The sequence below is a fragment of the Sporisorium graminicola genome, chromosome SGRAM_5, assembly GCF_005498985.1.
Source record: "Sporisorium graminicola strain CBS 10092 chromosome SGRAM_5, whole genome shotgun sequence".
Lineage (NCBI taxonomy): Eukaryota > Fungi > Basidiomycota > Ustilaginomycetes > Ustilaginales > Ustilaginaceae > Sporisorium > Sporisorium graminicola.
In genome coordinates, this window is record NC_043735.1 from 187039 (window position 1) to 202978 (window position 15940).

At 55.8% G+C, this 15940-nt stretch overlaps 7 protein-coding genes across 7 annotated transcripts; 4 read left to right on the forward strand and 3 right to left on the reverse strand.

Annotated features, from left to right (window-relative positions):
* Positions 1 to 219: 219 nt before the first annotated feature.
* EX895_004813 (uncharacterized protein) lies at positions 220 to 1821 on the forward strand (the record flags this gene model as incomplete). Its single annotated transcript, XM_029885407.1, has 2 exons — positions 220 to 448; positions 803 to 1821. 2 exons carry the CDS (start codon positions 220 to 222, stop codon positions 1819 to 1821), a joined length of 1248 nt encoding a protein of 415 aa, XP_029737973.1.
* A 315-nt stretch (positions 1822 to 2136) lies between these two features.
* Positions 2137 to 2915, forward strand: EX895_004814 (uncharacterized protein; the record flags this gene model as incomplete). Its single annotated transcript, XM_029885408.1, has 3 exons — positions 2137 to 2140; positions 2224 to 2504; positions 2586 to 2915. 3 exons carry the CDS (start codon positions 2137 to 2139, stop codon positions 2913 to 2915), a joined length of 615 nt encoding a protein of 204 aa, XP_029737974.1.
* Positions 2916 to 3274: 359 nt separating this feature from the next.
* EX895_004815 (uncharacterized protein) lies at positions 3275 to 4291 on the reverse strand (the record flags this gene model as incomplete). Its single annotated transcript, XM_029885409.1, has 2 exons — positions 3275 to 3633; positions 4264 to 4291. The coding sequence occupies 2 exons, from the start codon at positions 4289 to 4291 to the stop codon at positions 3275 to 3277; spliced, it is 387 nt and encodes a 128-aa protein (XP_029737975.1).
* Positions 4292 to 5655: 1364 nt separating this feature from the next.
* Positions 5656 to 7200, forward strand: EX895_004816 (uncharacterized protein; the record flags this gene model as incomplete). Its single annotated transcript, XM_029885410.1, has 1 exon — positions 5656 to 7200. One exon carries the CDS (start codon positions 5656 to 5658, stop codon positions 7198 to 7200), a length of 1545 nt encoding a protein of 514 aa, XP_029737976.1.
* Positions 7201 to 7350: 150 nt separating this feature from the next.
* Positions 7351 to 8790, reverse strand: EX895_004817 (uncharacterized protein; the record flags this gene model as incomplete). Its single annotated transcript, XM_029885411.1, has 2 exons — positions 7351 to 8544; positions 8653 to 8790. The coding sequence occupies 2 exons, from the start codon at positions 8788 to 8790 to the stop codon at positions 7351 to 7353; spliced, it is 1332 nt and encodes a 443-aa protein (XP_029737977.1).
* Positions 8791 to 10740: 1950 nt separating this feature from the next.
* On the reverse strand, positions 10741 to 11371 carry EX895_004818 (uncharacterized protein; the record flags this gene model as incomplete). The annotated part of the gene is made up of 3 exons (XM_029885412.1): positions 10741 to 10824; positions 10985 to 11191; positions 11267 to 11371. 3 exons carry the CDS (start codon positions 11369 to 11371, stop codon positions 10741 to 10743), a joined length of 396 nt encoding a protein of 131 aa, XP_029737978.1.
* Positions 11372 to 11933: 562 nt separating this feature from the next.
* Positions 11934 to 15890, forward strand: EX895_004819 (uncharacterized protein; the record flags this gene model as incomplete). Its single annotated transcript, XM_029885413.1, has 1 exon — positions 11934 to 15890. The coding sequence occupies one exon, from the start codon at positions 11934 to 11936 to the stop codon at positions 15888 to 15890; it is 3957 nt and encodes a 1318-aa protein (XP_029737979.1).
* Between the last annotated feature and the right edge of the window lie 50 nt (positions 15891 to 15940).

Here is a 15940-nt window from a genome sequence, read left to right on the forward strand (position 1 = left end):
TGCCAAGTGGCAAAGTAGCAAGCACAGTGCGCAATCAACAACTAAGAAAAGAAACTGGAAGAAGGAACTCTCTACGCAGACATACAATTTTTGACCAAATTCGCCCCAGCCGCACACACAAGCACAGAGAGACACGCACACCAGTCGACGGTCATTTGGTTTCTACCTCTTGTCTCCTCACCACATACCCATCACCCTCCTTCCGCACATATACCAAAAATGGCTCCCATCGGACAGATCTACGGCCACGCCGGCCACTTCAAGGTCGACCGCGTTCTCGCTGCCGCCGCCTACAACGGCCTTGAGCTCGAGGTGGTCGAGACCAAGGCTCTCGCTGGCGACACCAAGAAGCCCGAGTTTCTTGCTCTCTTCCCCTACGGCAAGATCCCCGCCTTCAAGGGCACCGACGGCTTCAGCCTCACCGAGGGCAAGGCCATTGCTCGTTACGGTATGTATCTTCACGCTCGTTCGCCAGTGTCGTCGCATGCTTCCACCGTCTCTCCGCACTAGCTCCCTTCGCCGTTCTGTCGCGAAAGACGACCCCTCTCCTGCCCCGCCCTTTTTCAAATGATGAGATTATCTTTTACAGTTATCCCTGTCCGAATCATCCATGTCGAGGATACTTCTTTCAGCATAATGCCCTGATTCTTTCTCTCTGCAGCAACCAGTTGCACGAGACTCATGGAGACAAAAGACGATGGAGCGCCGGTGACATTTTGGCATCTCTAATCGCACCAGATTCGGTCAAGCTGACCTCTTTGTCCTTCACAACTCTCTCTGTTTTCGTGCGCTTTCCCCGCAGTTGCCGCTCTCGCTGACAACGCCAAGCTCCTCGGCACTGACGCCAAGTCGGCCGCGCTTGTCGACCAGTGGGTCTCGTTCGCCGATGACGAGATTCTCGCCCCCGCCCTCCAAATCTACCTCCTCTGCAAGGGCATCTTCGCCTACAACAAGGCCAATGAGCAGAAGAGCTGGGAGTCGCTCGACCGTGCCTTCGCCTACCTCGAGGCCGAGCTCAAGAAGAAGACCTTCCTCGTCGGTCACCGTGTCACCCTCGCCGACTTGACTGTCGCTTCGAACCTCAAGTTTGTTTTCAGCAGCGTTGCCGGTAACAACTTCCGCTCCAAGTACCCCAACTCGGTCCGCTACTTCAACACGGTCACCAAGCAGCCCCAGGTGCTCAAGGTGTTCAACGAGGTCACCTTCGCCGAGGACAACGTCAAGTTCACGCCCCCCAAGAAGGAGGAGAAGCCCAAGGCTGCCCCTGCTCCCAAGGCCGAGAAGCCCAAGGCCGCCCCGGCGCCCAAGGATGACGAGGACGACGAGCCCAAGCAGGCTCCCAAGCCAAAGAACCCGTTGGACGACCTGCCCAAGTCGTCGTTCAACCTGGACGAGTGGAAGCGCACCTACTCGAACGAGGAGACGCGCGAGACCGCCCTTCCCTGGTTCTTCAAGAACTTTGACTCGGAAGGCTACACGATCTCCAGGCTGGACTACAAGTACAACGACGAGCTCCAGGCCGTCTTCCAGAGCAACAACCTCATCGGCGGCTTCTTTGCCCGTCTCGAGGCCAGCCGCAAGTACACCATGGGCACCCTCGGTGTGTTTGGCGAGAACAACAACAACCTCATCGCCGGTGTGTTGATCACCAGGGGTAAGGACGCCAAGAGCGTGCTGGAGGTCGCTCCGGATGTCGACTCGTACAGCATCACCCCGTTGGACATCAGCAAGCCCGAGGACAAGAAGTTCTTCGAGGACATGATGGCCTGGGAGGCTGTCATCGACGGCAAGGCTTTCGCTGACGGTAAGATCATGAAGTAAATGCGCTTTTTGGTTTTGCTACCCTTGTCGTCTAGCTAGATGCTTTTCGCTTTGCAATGCGATACACTTTGTGAGGTGACCGTATTCGGGTTGTGTGTTGAGAGGAAGATGGAGAAGTGCGAATGAGTGAGATTCTTTGAGGAAGGATGCTGGCGGGGGGAGTTGGCTGGACGGTGAAATGGAAATTGCGAATGGGTGGGAAGGGGATCGGGGCAGCAGGTCCGAGACGGCGATAGATCGACGCATGGACCCGCACGCTGTATTTCACATTGTTCCTCCACGTCGTGCTTCTTGTCGACATCTCGCCGTCCGAATATGGGTACGTTCTCACACACCATCGCCTCCTTACCCGCTCGTTGTTTTCGATGACTGACGGTATCTCGACGGAAGGGATTTATTCAGGGCTTGCGCTGTGGCTTGTTCCGCGCAGCTCGGGGTTCAGCGATGCGGTGCGAGACGAGATGGCGCGGCTGCGGGCTGCGAACGCTGGTGTGAGCTCGGGCGAGTTTGGGATCCACGCGACGCTGCTTGCGGGCTTGGGGGATAGAGAGATCAGTGGGGAGGCGTTGAGGGATGTTGCTGACGAAGCTGTGAAGGCGTGGAAGAAGCAGCACGCAGGGGAGCTAGAAGGGGGACTCACCGTCGGGCTGAAGGACGTCACAACCAGAGGGTCCTACTTCCAGGTACGTCCAAAACGTCCTACTTGTTATCACATCGCCGAAACACGCAGCTAACTTCCTATCTCTGTTTTTACGGATCCCCAGTGCATCCTCATCGCCCTCGCCCAAACCCCTGCCCCCCTCGCGCTCAACACCATCACCCGCCGTCACGTAGACCACCACTTTCCCCCACCAGATCCCCCCGCCTCAAGCGAAGCCTACTTCCCACACATCTCACTCCTCTACGCCTCGCTCTCGGCCACCGAAGCGCAGACTCAAATCCAAGATATGCGCCAACAGCGAATCTTTACAGATCTCGGAAAGGAAGCCATCAGCTTCAAAGGCTTCCCGCAGGTCACGTTCGCAGCGGTCGACGTGTACGATTGCACGGGCAAGCCTGAGGATTGGGTCAAGTTGCATTCCATCCCTCTCTGACGCAGCAATTCATTTCACGATCAGAACACGATCAGAACAAGTATGCGCACTGCGTGAGAAAGTAGGAGAAAAGAGATGCATTTTTGTTCCTGATCGCGCCCCCCATCTTGCAAGGGAGGGAGAAACCAAGAATGAGAAAGTGTGGATGTTTTTGAGGCGACTGAAAGGACGATAGGTTCCTGCCGACCAGATCAGCAGCCTACAGATGAAGTACAAAAAGGACCAGGCACCAAGAGATGCCGCCCTTCACACCTTTTGCCTGGTGCATGAGTGTTGTGTGTGTGCGTATATGTGTGTGTCGTGGTGAAAAGCGAGAAACGTCGAAACCAGAAACCAATCGAAGCAATGCGCGAGAACATTTACTTCAACTTCTTCTTGGGTCGGAGCTGCGACGAGTGACCGCACTTGCGCTTACGGCAGTTGGTGGCACGGGGGGGGAGACGAGCGTAGCACTTGCGGCAGATCTGCTTGTCACAGTTGTACTTGCCGGCGAGCACCTTGAGCGAGGGCTCAATGATACCACCACGCAGACGGAGGACGAGGTGGAGGGTCGACTCCTTCTGGATGTTGTAGTCCGAAAGCGTGCGGCCGTCCTCGAGCTGCTTACCGGCAAAGATCAGGCGCTGCTGGTCGGGGGGGATGCCCTCCTTGTCCTGAATCTTGGCCTTGACATTGTCGATGGTGTCCGAGGACTCCACCTCAAGGGTAATGGTCTTACCTGTTGGTGTGCAGAAGAGTAGGAGAGGTGGAAACGATCAGTATGCCGTCATTGGCAGAAAGAATTGGTATGGTGGAAGGTAGATCGATTTCGACCCATCGCATCGCAGAATGCATCGTGTAGCGTCCCGGCCCTTCGCTAGATATCGAATCCGCGCACTTGTCTGAGTCCAATCTCTTTTCCCCAATGGTCTCTACAGTCCTCCTTTCCTTGCGCTCGACACAGGCCGTACACGCTAACCAGACCTGCGAACAGATTCAGGTGGTGAAAATGGCCGGTTCCGAATGCACGGCGTATGTACGTGCCTTCCATGCCCCAAAGCATTGTAACAAGGATCCCATATTGGCCTGTAGTTCGAGCCTTTCCATTACTGTCAACCTCGTTTGCCATCTCCTTCTCTCCTTCTGGACCGTTGATCGTCACAAGGTCGCCGGGCATTTGTCCAAGTCCAGCACGGTCCTGATGCGTCTGTAGTTGATGTCCCGCTTCCATCGCGTCACTGTCCTGTACGCTTCCTTCCGCATATCCTAGCTTCTTCGTCCTTCCTCAAATGTAAATGTGCTGGCGATGCGATGCGATGCGATGGGCAAAATCGAAATTCTCCTATCGGAATGATGGCCGGATACTAACCCGTCAGAGTCTTGACGAAAATCTGCATCTGTAGAGATGACAATGCGGTTGTCGCGATAGTCGAGTGTAGATATGAATGCGATGCGAATCAGCAAATGGTCGAGAAGAGACGACAGCAAAGAAACGGGTTGTGGTAGTGCGAGAAGAATGTCGAAGATGCAGCAGAGAAGTATAATGCTGGAGTGGTCTTTTTACAGATTGCACTAAGTAGAAGATGCAATGAATGCGTCCAAAGTGCAGGTGGTCGGCGGTGCAGCGCTCGTCTGGTCCTCTATGCTGTGTGGTCGTACGTGTGTGCCGGATGTCGAAAGAGTATGTGTGTTGAAGGAGATGCTTACCTTGCTGGATGGATCTAGTGTGGGTGACGATGACGGAGATCGTTGTCAAGAAGCGTTTGAGACGACGAACGCGACTTGGGAGCGGTCTCGACTGCGCATGGCCGGCTTGCTTGCGCTTGCCTTAGGCTGAATCTAGGGACTGGTTGCGCTGCTGAGCTGGGAATTTTGGCGACGAGCTTTGAATGGCTTGCACAGCAGTCTTCCGGATTTTGGCTGCTTTTCAACACTGTCAAGCCTCTATCCTTTTGCGCGCCGAAGGCCCGTAGAGTCAGCTCAGCCAATATCGTCTGACCAGCTGGCCAGTCTACGGTTGCACGTGACTCACTCTCTCACCCATGATGCCTATTTTGCCCGCCCTCACTGCTAACAGCAGCGGTCATCGCCTCAAGGTGCATAGTGTTACAATGCTTTCCTCACCAAAGACGCTCCCTTAGTTCTCTCGTGTATCTCAGTATGACCTATGGGTAGAATGAACGTTTTTACCGATGTTGTATGATCAATGGTGAGCTCCAAAGGCGGTAATGTCAAAACTATAAAAGCTCGGCCGAACTTTGCTCATACCGCGACAAATTGTTTAAAGGAAGAATATGTTAGACCACGGCCAGCAATGTCAATGAGGACACGAAAAGAATCTAAGATGAAACGCTATCGGGCTGACCTATCGGCTAAACTTCGGATTTTAGACAAATTTGAAATGACAAAAGACATCAAATTTCCTCCACCTCAACGACCTGCAAGGTGCAGAATAAAAAGGTGGTGGCAATAACTCAGCGACACACCGACGTCTGCAAAATTTGTGTGTTCTTCCTGCTCTTTTCGAAATTTTCGGCAGGCTGGACTGAGCCTCGCTGCTGTCCCCGCATTTGCCGACGTAGCTGCCAATTGAGGTATGATATGGATCCACTTCTACCCATCAGACCGTCATACTGTCTTGGCCTAGAATTGCCAAGTATCAACTCCTGCCTTCACCAATCCAGCCTTCTCGATCGCTTTACAGATCCGTCAGCATCACTCGATATCTACGCCTCCTTTATCTCTGATCGGCACCCTCAACATGGCCACCATCGTAGAATCCTCTAGTGGCGAGCCGTCTTCGGCGCCGCAGTACGACCAAGGCTACGACGATGATACCCCGCTCTTCACCTGCCTCTCGTGCAGTATCGCCTTCCCCAACCCGGAGGACCAGCGAGCGCATTACCGCTCCGACCTGCATCGATACAACATGAAGCGTCGAGTGGCCAACCTTCCACCCGTCAAGGCCGATGTGTTCAACGCAAAGATCCTCGAGCGACGTGCTGCTCTTGCCCAGGAGGCGCAGACTGCCGTTACACCGGACAAGTGCGAGGCGTGCGATAAGAAGTTTGCCTCGCAGAATGCGTATCGCGACCATCTCAACGCGAAGAAGCACAAGGAGAACCTCGCCAAGTTTGAAAAGAAGACTGCTTCGGCAGCAGCAGCAGCTTCTCAAGCCGATTCGTCTAGCACTACAGAATCGACCGGCGCCGATGGAGAGCAGGTGCCTCTCGTCTTCCGTGTGCCGAAGCCAGCCGCCGAGCAGACCTCATCCACATCTACATCAGCACCGGCACTGACAAGGACAACCACAGACGCGGCGATCGTGGCTGCTGAGAAGAAACAGACCGCACGTGACACACTCCTTGTTTCCGAGAACGCTACCGAGGAGCAAATCCAGGCTGCCATCGACGCCAAGGTCGCTTCGTCGAGACGCATCGATCCGACACACGAATGCATCTTTTGCGCCAAGTCGGGCTTCGCGGAGCTCAAGGATACGCTAGCGCACATGTCCAAGGCGCACGGCTTCTTTATTCCGGACTCGGAGTATATTGTTGATCTTCCAGGGCTTGTCTCGTACCTGGCAGACAAGGTGAGCATCGGAAACATTTGCTTGTACTGCAATGGCCGCGGGAAGGGATTCCACAACGCCGAGTCGGTGAGGAACCACATGCTGGACAAATACCACTGCAAGATCGCCTACTCGGATCCGGAGGATCAGCTCGAGCTCGGCGATTTCTACGACTTCACCAGCTCGTATCCGGCAGACGAGGATGAGGAGTGGGAGGATGCCGATGGTGATGAGGCTGATGTGGACCAGGATGGCATGCAGGTCGACGGCGAGGACCAGGTTCGTGACCTCACCATCACCAAGACGTCTTCCGTCGCTGACGAGGAGCGCGACGACCAGATCCGATACGGCGATTCCGAACTGGAACTTGTCCTGCCCTCGGGCGCACGTCTCGGTCACCGCTCCCTCCGCCGCTACTACCAGCAGTCTCTGCGCGAAACCCCCATGGGCTCCAGCGCAGCTGACCAAAACGACCTCTCGCGCAGATACGGCGGCGGCGGCGCGCTCGCCCGTCGCCTCATCGCCGAAAGCGGCATGGGCCATCATGACGGCGACGGCACCCTGGTCACCGGCCGTCACGGCCAGGTGATCAAGGCAAGGAACAGGGGTGAAGCCAGGGAGGCCAAGAAGCACATCACCGAGTTCAGAGATAGGAACAGACGCGAACAGTACATGACCAGGATCGGGTTCAGGAACAACAACCAGAAGCACTTCCGCGATCCTCTCCTGCAATAGTTTTGGTTCCAGTGTTATTTATGATTCAACGTCATCACATCTTCATTTTCAATCTGGTTTCGGCGGTTTGGTTGTAGTGAGAGTACATGTACAAGCTGTGGAATTTAGGAAGTGAGGCTGGCGTAGGGTATAGATACATCTGACGAGAAGTCAACCGAGCTTGGTCGACTGCAATTGAGCCGTCAACTCATTCGCAGTTGCGGTTGCAGCAACCGTGGCGGTGGTGCAGACTTTGTGCTTGGACGAAACAACCATGGCACCCATCAGGAGGTTCCACGCTTGATCAAGTGTCGACCAAAAGTTCCACGAGACGATGCCGAGCGCTACCCCGTTTTTCCACACAGCCTGGATGGCTTGCAGGCACTCGAGAAAGTAGCGCGTCGACAAGGTCGACATTGCTTCGACGATGTCTGCCGACGACCGGTTGGGTGTTTGGGCAGGTGATTGTGGAGATACCGGTTTCGAAGCATCTGCAGAAGAAGTAGTGCTGCGCAGGGCGAGACTGCGCTTCGTGAGGTACGCAACGATGTGTTCTAGCGGCAGCAATTCATGCAGGAGCGAAGTGGTGGATTGTGAGTAGAGCCATCGCATGATCGTGTTGAAGTGGGGAACGGAGGGGACACGGAGTGCGAGTGTGGGCGTGTGTCGGATCACCTTACCGTGCTGCTGGGTCTCATCCGAGGCCGGCAGGAAGGGGATCGAGACACACTGCAGAGCCAAGACCTGGCCATGGACGGCATAGAGTGTGGCCGCTTCGCTGTCTGAATGCACTGCCAACAGATGCGTCGGAGGTTGTTGGAGCGTGCTCACCCACTCGGTGACATCGAGAGGGATTCTCTCCGGCAGGGGCTCTCCGGGCAAGATCTGCGACAGCAAGAAATGCTTGTTGGCGTGGAGGAAGGTCTCTGTTTGATGGTACAGGCTGCACTTGCCCAGGCGTGCTGTCTCGAGGTATTGCGTGAGGTAGTAGTCGGGGGTCACCGCGTACTGGTCGACTTGTTGCGCCTCGGCGAAAGAGTGGTGGCGAGAGAGGTGTGCGACGAGACCCTCATACGGAGATGAGTTGGGCTTCAGTCGCGGTGTGGGGAGCTTTTTGGGTACCTTGACGCTGATGCGTTCGCCTTTGAGTGTGACTGATGCGGAGTGATTGAGAAGCGAACCAATCTTGTTTGCTTTTACCGCGCATTGAGCACCAGCAGAGATGTCCTTTTTCGATGGCGATCGTACCTTCTTCGGAGCTGCAAGTGTATGCTTGGCACCGAGTTTGAGAGATGGAGACAAAGACTTCGAACTAGCAGTGGACGATTGTGTTCTGGATGACTTGCTGATGTTGGTGTCGATAACCTGCAGCGGCCGGTTGCAAGAAGATGGGAAGGTCAACTTGCAATCAGTCGCTTCTTTTCGTAGGTTGCTTAGCTGCTTGACGGCAAGGTCCGCTAAACAAACTCGTACGGGGAGACTGCTTTGGGGTGCAGATGCCTTGAATGATGCAGCGAGGGTGTCGACGGAGCTGGTAGAGCTCGAAGATATGGTCGAACTTGATTGAAACGCTGCGAGAGAGGTTTGCTTGAAGGGTGGTGTCATTAGCATGGTGACGAGGGAAGCTGGAGAGGCAGAGGAATGCTGTACGCTGCGATGAATCAGCGACAGAGTGTTTGGGTCTGAGTGCTAGATACGACAGTGAAGATCAAGTGTTGGGTGAAGGAGAGGAAACGATCGCGGATGCGGAAACATGATCCTTATATATGTTCTATCGTCTCTGCATTCGAGAACTCGAAAATCGGATGCACCGATGTCCGCTCCGAGCAAAGTCTGGAGCACGATAGGGCGGCGAAGCCCGGCCAAGGGCATCGTGACTAGGGTCTTGACAGGTGTTGCCTCAAAAAGCGATTGCATGTCGTCTTTTGTTCATTTGTGCAGAGTACCACCCTGCAGCCCCTCGCAACGACGATCTCCCCCAAGCTCGAGGCAACTCTACGTTGCATTTGACTTCATCGCGACACCCGCATCGCAATTAGCCAGACTCGACCGAGGTAATGTGCCCACGTCTATTCATGAACGTGTCATTCAGCTGATCATCTTTCCTTTTTCCCTTCGAGATAGGAGAGTGAGGGAGGGGGGAGCAAGCTCCGGATTGTTTGCGCTAATTCTATCGATGTGCCACTGCTCTAATCACTTCGAGTGGCTTGTGACTCGCGAGAATGTTTACCGGTCGGACCGACCCACGAAGAAATCACAGCAACGACGCACTCCTTGGCCTTCGACACTTTGAGTCTCTCCGGCATCGCCGCAAGTGCGAACGGCCTCTGTGACTGGCAAAAAAAGAAGTTGGCAAGGGCCAACCAGACCGAGTCGACTTGCGTCGGGCCCTAAATTTCTGAAAGTCAAGAATCCCTTCGGTCGTGATTGCGTTTTTGAGAAGAAGCGGCCACAAGTGGGCGCTTAGGTGGCAGCCAACTGCAGCTGCAGGGTCGAGCTGTGATCATGGATTTGACAGCTTCATTGTTCATGCATGCCAGCTCTGCCTCCAAGCCTCACTTTGATTTGGGGTGGGCGCAATCGTGCACGGCCTGGTCACACGATGGAACTCTGATCAGTCTCTTGACAGCTCGGTAATACTCTCGACACGCAGCGCAGATCTTCAGCCACTCCGGCAGCGGCCGCCTTCTCGCTCGATGTGCAGCTCGCTTTCAGTTGGCTGAGTATTCCATGCCAAGGATCAGCAATTGCCGCGCAAATGCCGCGAAACCCGACGAAGATGACCAATCTGCTCTCGACATTGAGCTGGGAATCGGAGTTCCGCTTGTCGTAGCGATCTATCCTCGCAACGCAGCGCGGAGAATTCAATAAGTCGCATCGATCGGTGTGAGCGGGACAGTTGCGAGCAAGCCAGGAAGGAACTTCGGCTACTGAAACTCTGAGAAGAAGCTCACACAGAAGGCGTGGGGCCTCGGCTTGACGGCTTCTCAGTGCCACGTTGCTGCCTTGCTGACAAGCCAGGGAACGACGTCGCTGAGCGGATCGATTTGGGCACCCCAAGCGTCTGCGTACAATGAGACCAAGGACCGCGAGAAGCCGCGAGAAGCTGACAGCTGCTTCTGTGCCGGGAATCGGATCGGAGTCCCGAGCGCAGTGCAAGCTTGACGCCATAGTTTCAGGCACTCAGGCCTATCCCAGCTGAGCGTCGATGTCCAAGCAATCACGTTCCCATGATCCATACGGGCCTTCCGATCGCAGCTTGCGGGGCGGAAAGTCACAACCTCGAAGCCGACGCCCTTTTCGTTCGAAACGAGCGACTCGTCTGAAGTAAACAGCTGAGCTGCACCGCCTCTCGTCAGACTTGCCTTTGTTCCAACCAAGTCTGCTCGTCCATTTCGCGTGAGAAAGTCCTTCTTTCTTCTAAATAATCGGCCCATGTCCGAAACACGCCGCAGTCGGGAAGGCATCAATCAAACCAGATGGAAAGCTGTAAAGTTTGAATTTGCAATCAGAGAACTTGACGAAACTAGACGGATGCGTAGAGCGGGAGGCCAGAACGACTCAGATGCCAGTGCCGATCGGTCCTCGTCCCTCGTCTCGAGAAGCGTAGAACTTTTCCAAGAAGCCTTCGGGTCGTGCTGGGCCCTGTTTGAAAGGAAGGAAATGCAAGGGTGAGATGCTCGAGTCAGCTTCAAGCATAGTCTCGCATAGGCAATGAAGGCCAGCACAGCCACAGGCCGATACCATTGATGGCCGCTGATTCGGTCGGTGGTTGATGTTCGCGCTGTGTGTACCGGTAACTTACCTCCTCCTCGGCGAACCACTTCATGACGTGAGGAATTTGCTTCCAGCCGTTCATCGTCTCTTGATACTCCTGCTGCGCCTTGAGCAGCATCAAATCGAGCACGGCAAGGTCCTTGACTGTCTTGTTCTTCTCAAACTGCGTGCGGAACTTGGCGCGAAGTGTCGAAGGCGGCACTTCGAGCGCGTAGAGAGCGCAGATCTCGGGGGCCTGAAAGCAGGGACAATGATCGTCAGCGTCGGGACAACATGTGACGGAAAGGCCATCGCAATGAGAGCTACTTACCGAGCGGTAGAAGTTGCGGTAGAGCGCCGTAGATCGCTTTCGCGCCTCCTCGAGCGTCCTCGAGATCTGTGTAGTCTGGGCCAATCGGCTTGGGATGGTCGTCATTCTGCTGGTTGTAAGAGACACGCGGGGTGTTGGTGGACTGGTCAGTGATTCCGTGCGCAGAAGCAGGCGACTTGCTGAGCTGTTGCAGCGTGCTTCCGTGATTCCAACGTACGTGGGAGAAGTGGTCTGGGAGGTTCGATGTCGAGCGTATCCGAGATGGCTGGAGATCAAGAAGGGTTCCACTAATCTCAAAGCGCGATTTGAAAGGGTGGAGACGAGCCTTCGAGCTCCGAGGGCCTGCATGAAGCAACCGTTTCCGACTTGGAATTCTTCTCGCACGATTCCAAGTCGCTGCTGCGGTCTAACAAAGGCAAAATTTCTAAAGCTCGGCACTGTAAAGCGTGGAGGTGTGGGTGCTGCTGATACGGTGAACAGACCATGTCCATCGCCGCGACCAACACTGCTATTCGATCGTCAACTCCAACCATCTCATTCAACATCGTCACTGTGTCCAGTCTATACCAAGGCCACGCGACACTGCTAATATGACAGACTAGGTGCTTGCACGACGAAACTAACGCAGCCCAACACTTCGTCCCTGGCTTTGAGAACACGCTCATGAATGTCGTCTAACACCACCGGCTGGCCCTCTTCCTCTTTCAACGCGAGTCCCGTGTTCAACGGCGCGTATCCTCTACACCCTTTGACAACCACAACCACCATGTCGACGGGACGCAGCTCGCCAGCACCCTCCTACCACTCGCAAACCGAAACCGGATTCGCCACCTTTCGCTCGCGCAATCCGCGCTCCAGATTCAGTCGCTTCGGCCAGAACAATGCTCGAGATTCGGACGAACAGCAAGGTCTGCTGCAGGACAGCGATGATGAGGCTCCGGGACGCTCGACGGGCTCAAAGCGGCCTAGCTTGACCTCACGACCCTCCGAGGACCACCGCCGGCAGTATGGCACTCACGACGATTCAGACGGCATTCCACCACCATCCAATACCGTCGTCCAGCTTGGCTCACGCAGAGCTGGCTTCATTGCTTCTTTGTTCTCTTCAAAGGAACGTGCTCCGCGCGATCTCAGCAGGACCATCAGTCTCGGCGACTCGGATCGCGTACGTTCAAAGTACCCCGCCAATGTGGTACGCAATCAAAAGTACAACGTCGTCACCTTCTTGCCCAAGGTGCTGTACGAGCAGTTCAAGTTCTTCTTCAACCTCTACTTTCTTCTTGTTGCCCTCAGTCAATTTATACCCGCCCTCAAGATCGGCTTCATCGCCACCTACGTGGCTCCCCTCGCCTTCGTCCTCTGCATCACCATCGGCAAAGAGGCCATCGACGATTGGGCCAGATACAAGAGAGATGTAGAGAGCAACAGTGCTCCTTACAAGCTGCTCGTACCCAACGACTCAGCTCTCGCCAAGGCGCAGGCACGCTTGGCCAGGAAGGCCAGCTCCAACAAGCCCCTTTCACTTGGCAGTGATCTGGGCCAGTCTAGAGTCGTCCAGGTTCCCAGCAGCAAGATCAAGGTCGGTGATCTGGTCGTGCTCGACAAGAATCAGCGCGTGCCCGCCGACATGGTGTTGCTGCAGACCTTTTCCAATGATGCGGCGATCGAAACCGGTGGTGGCTCTGTTGTACCTACACCAGCGGATGAGAGCACCCAGTTTGTTCTCGGCGAGGATGAAGACGAAGGAGAGGACAACATCAAATCAGCAGAAGCAGGAGCGGCCAAGTCGGCAGGCCCATCTTCTTCCGATCCTAGCGAGGGCGTTGACGTTGGAGGCTCGAACGGCAGCTGTTTCATTCGCACCGATCAACTTGACGGAGAAACGGACTGGAAGCTGCGCATTGCCGTCGAGCTGACCCAACGCATGCCTACAGATGAGCTGGCTGTCCTCCGCGATCGTGCCGTCGTCTTTGCAGGTCCGCCAATCAAGGACATCCACTCGTTCCTCGGCAACCTCACACTGCATCCTCCGCCAGACGACGGTTCTGCCACGCCTCCACCCACGCTGCCACGGTCTGGTCCCACCGTAGGCGATCTACTTGGCGTGCCAACCGACGCGCCAGATCAGAACCGCAGCTCAGCCGAATCACAACGCCCAGACACCATCATCGCCATGAGCCAGCAGCCTCAAGTGGCTCCTCTGACAGCCGAGAACGTCTTGTGGGCCAACACCGTCCTTGCGGCCGGCACCGCCGTTGGAATGGTCGTCTACACGGGACGAGAGACAAGAGCCGTCATGAACACGTCTTATCCAGGCACCAAGGTCGGACTGTTGGACCTCGAGATCAATCGCCTCTCCAAGATCCTTTGCGGTGTCACCTTTGCGCTTTCGGTCGCGCTCGTCGCTCTCAACGGCTTCAAAGGCGAGTGGTGGATCTACATCTTCCGCTTCCTCATTCTGTTTTCGTCCATCATCCCCATCAGTCTCCGCGTCAACCTGGACATGGGCAAGACCGTCTACGCCCGCCAGATCATGCATGACGATGAGATTCCAGGTACCATTGTCCGCACCTCGACGCTGCCAGAGGAGCTCGGCCGCATCGAGTACCTCTTGTCCGACAAGACAGGAACGCTGACGCAGAACGAGATGGAACTCCGCAAGCTGCACATGGGCACCATGAGCTACGGCTGGGACAGTATGGACGAGGTCGCATCGCAGCTTGCTACCGCGTTGCAGCAGCATTACGGCAACACTAATGCTCAGCCTCTGAGCCCAACCAAGACAACACCTGGCGGCAAGAGCATTGCGCAGCAGCCCATATCGCTCACCACAGCAGGGGCGATGCTGGCTGGACGTGGTCGTCGTGACATGAGCTCTCGTGTTAAGGATGTCGTTCTGGCACTTGCACTCTGCCACAATGTGACACCGGTAATCGAGCCCGATGGATCTATCACCTACCAAGCCTCCTCTCCCGACGAGGTCGCCATCGTCCGATGGACAGAATCGGTGGGGCTCAGCCTCGTCGCGAGAGACCGCACGTCCATGTCGCTTCGCGCTTCTGACGGCTCGACACTGCACTTTGACATACTCGAAGTGTTCCCCTTCACCTCGGAATCGAAACGCATGGGAATCGTGATTCGCGAGCGGAGCACGGGCGAGATCACGTTCTATCAGAAAGGCGCCGATGTGGTCATGGCCAAGATTGTCGCGCAGAACGACTGGCTCGACGAAGAGTGTGGCAACATGGCCCGCGAGGGGCTGCGTACGCTCGTGGTGGGACGCAGGAGGCTGACTCAGGACAGTTGGGTGGTGTTTGAGCGTGCCTACAAGGCGGCGCGGGTGCAAGTTGAGGACCGCAACCAAGCCATGGCGCGGGCAATCGAGGAGCATCTCGAGAACAATTTGGAGCTGCTCGGCCTCACGGGGGTCGAGGACAAGCTGCAGGAGGATGTCAAGATGACGCTCGAGCTGCTGCGTAATGCCGGCATCAAGGTGTGGATGTTGACGGGTGACAAGATCGAGACAGCGACTTGCATTGCCATCTCGTCCAAGTTGGTGGCTCGCAACCAGTACGTGCATCAGGTGGCTAAGCTGCGCACGCCGGATGCGGTGCGCGACATGCTCGACTTCGTGCGTTCTAAGCTGGATTGTTGTCTGGTGATTGACGGAGAGTCACTGCAGGTATGTCTGGATTCGTTCAAAGACGAATTCATCGAGCTGGCGACGCAGCTGTCGGCGGTTGTAGCGTGTCGATGTTCGCCTACGCAGAAGGCGGATGTGGCAAGGCTGATCCGTACACACACGCGCAAGCGGGTTTGCTGCATCGGCGACGGCGGCAACGATGTGTCGATGATCCAGGCTGCCGACGTCGGAGTGGGTATCGTGGGCAAAGAGGGCAAGCAGGCGTCGCTCGCCGCCGACTTCTCCATCACCCAGTTTAGCTTCCTTACCAAGCTGCTCGTGTGGCATGGGCGCAACTCATACAAGCGGTCCGCCAAGCTCGCGCAATTCGTCATCCACCGCGGCCTCATCATCTCGATCATCCAAGCCGTCTTCTCGTCCATCTTCTACTTTGCGCCCATCGCTCTGTACCAGGGCTGGCTCATGGTCGGTTATGCGACTGTGTACACCATGGCGCCCGTCTTCTCGCTCGTGCTCGACCGCGATGTCAGCGAAGACCTCGCGCTGCTGTACCCGGAACTGTACAAGGATCTCACCAAGGGCCGCTCGCTTTCCGCGAAAACCTTCACCACCTGGCTCATGATCTCGACGTACCAGGGTGGCGCGATCATGATCCTCTCGCTGCTGCTGTTCGAGAACGAGTTCCTCAACATCGTCAGCATCTCGTTCACCGCCCTGGTCGTCAACGAACTCATCATGGTCGCGTTGGAGATCACCACGTGGCACGTCTACATGCTGCTCTCCGAGATCGTCACGCTGTTTTTCTATTGCGTGAGTATCGTGTTCTTGCCCGAGTTCTTCGATCTGGGCTTCGTGCTGTCATACAGGTTCCTGTGGAAGACGGCGGTGATTGTCGCGGTCAGCAGCTTGCCGTTGTATGTCTGGCGCGAGGTGAGGAACCGCTTGGCGCCGCCGAGCTACAGTAAGCTGGCCATGGCGTGAATAGCAAACCGTTCTGCATGCGGGACACTTCCCTCCCGCGCTTGGTCTGT